Raw genomic sequence first — 7408 nt, forward strand, 5'->3', positions numbered from 1 at the left:
TGGCGATAAACGAGATTTATCAGTTATAACATCGAAATGATGTTAAATGAGAAGCTGCATGTTATGTGTGACCATTGTAATAACGTCTTTTATTTTGTAATAATTATCGAGTACAATTAAATATCCATTATATAGATAATAATCGAATAAGGTGGAATGACGCCTGTTGATAATGTACGGTCTTATCGAGTGGTCGTTAGCGGCGTTGCGAACAAATGGAATTGATCCGAGGAAAACTGAATTATTTGACAAGATTCTGAGTGGATTCACAATAGTTTGCAATGCCATTGTCATGGTCATAACGGGTTTGGAGTTACTCTTGAACTGGAACGGCGTTAAAACTGTAGCAAAGGTTGAAGCTCTTCCTAACACAATGCTTGTAACCATTTATATTACTTTGCTCTTCGTTTTCTTCTGCTAATAAAGTTTATTTTCAGTGTTTTGTAAAGTTACTGTGTCTTGTATACTATAAAGACCGTATATTCGGTGTAATCCAGTTGCAAGCGAGCCTTTTTTGGTCAACAAATAAGTTTGGGGAAAACTTTCGACGTGTAGTCGACAGGCCAATGGCGAGAGTTTTCCGGCTTTATAAATGCTATCTCTGCATTAGTTTAACAACTGTATTCATACTCACATTTAAACCGTTAATTGTGAAACAACATATTTTGCCGTTTCCCGGTTATGACGTTTGCGATTTACATCAAAACAAATGTTTCGTCGTGCAGGCGACCTTCCAAGCATTCCACATTATCTTTCAGCTGTATCCAGTGATCATGGGATTCGACGGCCTATACATGGGACTTATCACGACAATATATGTTCAACTGGAATTAATCAAACACGCTTTTCTCGAGATCAGCTATAAGAACAGAGGACCTGAAAAGCATAAATTTTTGCGCGAGGTCATCATCCATCATAACTTCATTTTAAAGTAAGAATTGTTTACAAAAAAAATATCAATGACTTGAACGAAAATCCATTAATTTAATCATATGTATAATAAGGTCTCCCTAGTTTACATTAATTGCTTATTTCAGTTATATAAAGTTGATAAATAGCATCTACACGCGCATGTTATTCATCAAGTATTGGACTATGCTTGTAGCTGTTACATTTAGTTTATATATGATAACAAGAAACGGGTTTGTAAACTCATATTTTTCAGTGCATTTTTGTACTTACATTATTATATGTCCTTCAGCTTTCCGCCTGATGGATACATGTTATTGAAATATGGACCGTACTGCGCGAATTTGTTGATACAATTCGGATTGTATTGTATGAGCGGCGCAATTCTGAATACTCAAGTAAAACAAGCTGATTTTAAATATTACGTAATAATTTGACCAGCTCTTTCAGGTAGTAAGCGTATCGAATGCAGTTTATGAAATTGATTGGTGGATGAAAGGAGAAACAAAAATTAGAAAATCGCTAGCTTTCGTTATACAAAGATCTCAAAGAATTGATAGATTGACAATTGGAAAAATGTATGATCTCAATTTGGTTTCGTATATGAAGGTAAGTGAATACCTCAAGAACACCTATTTTTGATAATATTATTGATATTTTGTAGCTTTTAAAAAATGTCATGTCAATTTACACCCTTCTAGATAAATTAAGTACACCAAGATGACAACCTTAATGCATGCGCTTAAAATATTTTAAAATATAGATAAATATCTGTAATTAAGTAATCATATATTCAATGAATAGTAAACACAAAAATAAAAAATATAGGAAGCGTTTGTTATGATTAATAAATATTTAACAATTTCGTTTATATAATTTATGAACGTAGTATGATCTCATAATAAATGGACAATTGCAAACACTCATGTATAAGTATTTACAACACTGATCAATTGGTCAGTGTGTACACAAAACATAATATCGCTATATGTCATCAGTCATGAGATATAATTTACAATTATGTTTATATCAGGGAAAAAGGGCGACTAACAGCCGAATGGTTAAGGCGGCGACGGTTCGAATCCTGGTAAAAAGCCAGGCCCTTTGTGAGCCCACTTGGTGCTTGCAGCAATAGAGCCATCGTTCATCACAGATGGACAGTGAAATGAATGCGGTTCAGCATATGGACCTTCAGCCAAGTCGACGGACAATGACAGTGTTAAAGATAGCAGCAGATTCACAGTGAAAGGAAATAGTGGAATCGCAGAGCATCAATATACAGAAGTTGACAAGTGCAAATAAGCCCAGCACGTTTCGGAAAAATGATCAGTTGACATATATATGATATTATTTTGCGGCTTTCATACCAGTCTACATTTTTTCAAAATAATTAAATAATATCATATTTCTACACATATGTGAATTTATTTAAATTAACATTACACATTTTCATGTATTTATATAAAATAACTTTTATATTTTCAAATTTCATCGATGTAATCTTGAAGATGTTTACATACAAGCAAAAAGAGAACAACTTGAAATTAAGTTCAGTAAACTATACTGGATAGCACAGGCACGATAGCAATTTTAAAAGAAAACAAATTTATCGGACCGACAGAAATACGCAAATTACTGATGTGTAAGGTAATTTTAGAATCTCTCTGATCCACAGAATACAGTTGTGGGGAACCAGCAGTTGGTCAAACATTGTCATTGTAAAACGATTCCAGTACAAGTTCTTAAGAATAATTATTGGTTCTCCATGGTATATTACTGACACGAGGTCTAACACTGTGGAGGTATAGAATTTGCCATTACACCTTGCCAATTGTGACATTGGTTACTGTAAATATGTTCGATCAGTTCGGAGTCAGTTCAGAGTCATGTAACCTTTTGCGTGGCCTATTTCAATATATTCAATACGCGAGGCAAGAAAAACATTTTTAAATAAATTATTTATTATAAACAAATTATTACATTAAAATTGCACCATGAAAAATATAAAGCGCATGGCCATATAAAATGCGGTCCTGACAATATTCCGGTTTGAAATTTTCAAAATAAAGTAATTTTAATTGTATAAAATCAGTGATATTTTTTTTCCTTTTATGGTCTATTTTTGTATTTAGTTACTTTCTCGATTTCTCGCTTATTGGGGAAACAATTCTCCGCAATAATTATATTAAGTGTATGTTGGGTTGTATAGGTAATGTTTCGTAACATTAGAGGAACTTCAAATCTTGGTACAAAAAAGTCTAACGCCGGCCGGATACACAGAATAAGTAATAAAACAAAAGTAATAAAATCCCCTCTGTAATTCCGTTGGTAATAGTTCCTGGAAATTAAAATATTAGCGGTAGAGAATACCCTTTAGCCCTAGAAAATTAGAGAATTTTAACGAAAATAATGAGCACCACAGTATAAATCAGTGATTCTCAAACTTTTTGGTCCGTGACCAAATAACCTCCGAAGAATGTAGAATTTCGGTTTGCAAACTACAATTATTGAGCCAGTTATAAAATTATTATATATCTGATGCCCGGTTTCTGAAACTCCTATAATCGAGGCACAACTCTGTAAACTAATAATAAGTACACATATAATAATAAACAGATTCTTGGATTTTCTTTTCTGGAAAATTCTTTTGTTGGTTGCAGTAATTTTAATTATTGTTTCCATTTAGAAGAATTACTACAGAGTTGAGATTTCTGAAAATATCTATTAAATACTGTAGTGCAGGGGTCCCCAACCTTTTTGCACTCAAGAGCACATTGTAGAACTCCGGTCGGGCTGCGGGCACCATTTATTTTTCTAAGGTAAATTTATAGTTGGACATAGTCAATAATACACATACAAAAAAAAATCCATACAAAATCTTATAGCAATTTTAAAATTATTCAATTTCAAATACTTTACCTCTTCATACGTCTGCACTATTATATATTTTTTGACATGTAAATTGAAATTTCTTCAATTGTACGTCTATTGAACTGTCTATTACATATGGTTGAGCGATTCTATCAATTTAAATATTGTGTCTGAAAAAGTCTTATTGATTTAAATATTAATATTTCCGTTCAGTTGACTGTAGAAGCTTTAAAAGTGCACCTGATTTTACATCCATGCCGATGTTACACATAAATTTGTAATTCTACTCTAAATACTACTCTATAGCTTTATACATCAATAAGATAATTATAATTTATTTCAGTTGAATTAATATATCATTACTGAAAATATTGCAGATGGTATAGGTATCTTTGAAATAATGAAAATTCGAACCGATGTGAGTGATTAAGATACGATTTGACTACTGCGTGCACATTTTAATTTTTAGTAAACACAGGATATAACAAATAATTTTGCCAGGTCTGGTAATATATTAAAGTTATTTCGTATTTGTTATAATTAATTATTTATATCAAAGAACAGTGTACATGTTTATTGTTATTTGTTAATGCATTAAACTGTTATTAAAACTGAATATGTTTTCTTATAAAAGATAGTCAATATTCTAAAAGGAAAGATATTATTAAATGGATATTCATACAGTGATTACTTTCAGTAATAATGATTATGATCATTGCAGGTAAATAATTTGTTGACATTTAAGAATAGTTTTACGAAAACAATGCATGTGACGATATGAAGCATTACGTGATTTACGTACCAAGAATGCATTAACAATTCGATATCATTGTTTAAAGAAACTCGTAAGATAAGTCACAATCCGCATTGCAATTTGAAAGAAATTACAAAGTTTTACGATAATTCTATTGTTGTTTACAATTAATAGTTTTATTATGTTATTTCTTTCGGTTTATTACGGAACAAGTTCGGAAATATTAACTTTGTTGCACTATTTTCCAGACGAAGAATTAATGTAATTGAATGAGTCGCAGTAGTGGGACATATATGATTCTAGACTACTAATCAAAGAAATCATGTTTCCGCGGCGTGTTAAATTTATTTTTCTTCCATGGTCAAGGTCCAAATCATTATTTAATAAATAAAGAAATAAATAAAACGTAAAACGCAAATAAAAACAAAAATAAACAACATCGGCTTCTACGTTTCTATAAATACATTGGGAGATTGAAAATAAAAACAACGCGGTTGGGCAGGTATACGTTTGTATCGGAGTCGAATTTTTGTATGAGTTCGGCCCTGGCCCAATTCTCGATGACTGTTTTGTTTATATTGCTTAAACTCTATTACGTTCGAACGTGCAAAGTACTAATTGCATGTCTTATGTGTCTGCATTTTATCGACTGTACATAATTTGTTAATAGTAATCGACATAAAATATTTATTTTTTTTAAAATTTATATACGAGCACGAGTAATTGTGTTGTAAATTTATTTTGGAAAATACTACCAGGGATTTCCCAAATCACAAATATAAATAATCAACAATTTCCCATGATTTAGTATGTTTTGAGCATATCGTTTATCAAAATATATTAATAACACAAAATATATATCGGCCCCGCTAATACACCGCACTATTTGAAACCTTACTAATCGAGGACTTATCAAATCGCATAATAAACAGCACAATATCAGAATTGTCTGTATAGACGAAAAGCAAAGGATAATTTATCTAATATTTAAATGTATATTATATAAAAATAATTGGGTGTATTATTTTTTTAGAATTTATTTATTTTGTTCAAGACACACTATGCGAGGTATTCTTTGTAAATATGTGTGTTTGAAGATATTCCCATTAATAATTACAAGATACATACTTTAAAACTGCGTTTCTAAACCTTCTTGCATTTGTTTCTGCGTCTCAACAGTTTCTCACCAGTTCCTAGCTTTGACATACCATTACAGCTGTTATTTTGAGATCCATTAAAAAATATCGCGATCCAATTTTGGTTCATAAGATGAGAAACGCTGACTTAAAGTACAGTAAGGTGCTGTTGTGTGATTATTTGTTAATTTTTTGAATTTATAAAGTTCTCATTCACTTGAATGATTATCTGCATTATATACATATAATGCTATTTATGAGTGTGGTCATATCTCGGTTAACTATACCTTTGATAACGAATCTTCGATATAGCGAAGTCCACAATTTCAAGCCCCGTTTAACATAAAAATATATTCCAATTTATTGTTTTGTAACATCCTAGAAATTTGAAATTAAGTTATCCATATAGCTAAATTAATAGGTTTAAAAAAATGTCGATGAAAGGGATGTTATAAATTTATTGAATGCTGAAGATTATTGTTTTTCAATGGAAGATTAAGCAAAATTTGTTAAACATAGAAAAAGAAGAAGATACATTTATAAAAGTTTCTGCCGAAAAAGAGTTAACAACCAATGATTTTGGAAGGTTCTTAAATGGCATTGAAAACGATTTATTATTAAATGCAATAACTCCGTATGGACAATTGTCAGTTTACTGTTTATTTAATACAGCTTTTCTTTTTTCTAGGCATAGAATTTTTACTCTGAAACTGAAATTTCGCTCAACAAAGTAATTTCGTCGAACGCTTCCTATTCCTCAATCGAAGTACGACTGCAATAGGAAGAACTTTATATTTTAAATCGCTAATTTATTTTATAGTATATGAATAAAAAAATATATTTTATTGCCATAAGTTAGTTATTTCTTCAACATAAAGATTGTTTACCACAAATATATTTTCCATATTGTTAATTGAATACGACCTGGAAATATTTCGTAAACAATTTTAAATTTATTTGAACTTGTCGATTAATGGATATTAGCAGATTAAATTAGCAAAACAGAAATCTCAGAATAATATTATATATTCATATTGTATAATATTCTAATCTAATATGGAATTGCGTATCATTAATAAAAAATGTGATTCAAGATCTCGTATGCTACATATATTTAATAATGACATTGTATATTTGATGCATGTTTTGCATACGACATAAGTATTTACTTCAGTCTCAAGTCTGTGAGACTGTTTTTCCTGTCTCGATGTAAATAAACTACGCAAATGCACTTGGGACTCTTAATCATTTTCGCGTAGCATTTTTCACACTCTCGCAGCATGCAACTTAAATTCCTACGTTTTTATTTTTTTTTATGTCTTTTTAAATTTCTGTCAGAGAATTGATATTTTTATCGTTCAGCACGTGCTATGCATATTCATGATTCGAAATTAAAAATCAATTTTACATTTACATTATTATAATTAACGTATTCATTTATGTTTTATAAACTTTACTCAATATTTATTATAATATTATTAAAATAATATCGATATATCAATGAGTGTAATGCAAGTATTGATCAGATTGTTTCGAGAATGAAAATGAAGTCAGAACTTGGTACATTAGTTTCTTTATAAAAATTTAAATCAATTCAATAACTGCATAATTTCTTCTTCACTTACAAACAAAAAAGTGTTTGTAATCATTGGCGTAACAAGAAGTGGACCAGTGTGCAACAAGTATTAATAGGAGATTTGATACTTTATTGAACAGATGTGTAATCATTTTCAGAAAA

General features: G+C 30.4%; 1 protein-coding gene across 1 annotated transcript; it reads left to right on the forward strand.

Annotated features, from left to right (window-relative positions):
* Window positions 1–172: 172 nt before the first annotated feature.
* Window positions 173–1648, forward strand: LOC108568329 (odorant receptor 22c-like). Its single transcript, XM_017929336.1, has 6 exons — window positions 173–379; window positions 726–931; window positions 1038–1142; window positions 1202–1307; window positions 1360–1518; window positions 1574–1648. The coding sequence occupies exons 1-6, from the start codon at window positions 173–175 to the stop codon at window positions 1631–1633; spliced, it is 843 nt and encodes a 280-aa protein (XP_017784825.1). The 3' UTR covers window positions 1634–1648.
* The last annotated feature ends 5760 nt before the right edge of the window (window positions 1649–7408 follow it).

Source organism: Nicrophorus vespilloides, unplaced genomic scaffold (assembly GCF_001412225.1).
Source record: "Nicrophorus vespilloides isolate i.1.1-1 unplaced genomic scaffold, Nicve_v1.0, whole genome shotgun sequence".
Taxonomy (NCBI): domain Eukaryota; kingdom Metazoa; phylum Arthropoda; class Insecta; order Coleoptera; family Silphidae; genus Nicrophorus; species Nicrophorus vespilloides.

Coding starts and splice junctions, on each gene's coding strand:
- LOC108568329 (XM_017929336.1), top strand. CDS start 173: ATGTACGGTCTTATCGAGTGGTCGTTAGCGGCGTTGCGAACAAATGGA. Junction 1,143..1,201: donor TATATGATAACAAGAAACGG/GTTTGTAAACTC, acceptor TATGTCCTTCAG/CTTTCCGCCTGATGGATACA. Junction 1,519..1,573: donor ATTTGGTTTCGTATATGAAG/GTAAGTGAATAC, acceptor GATATTTTGTAG/CTTTTAAAAAATGTCATGTC.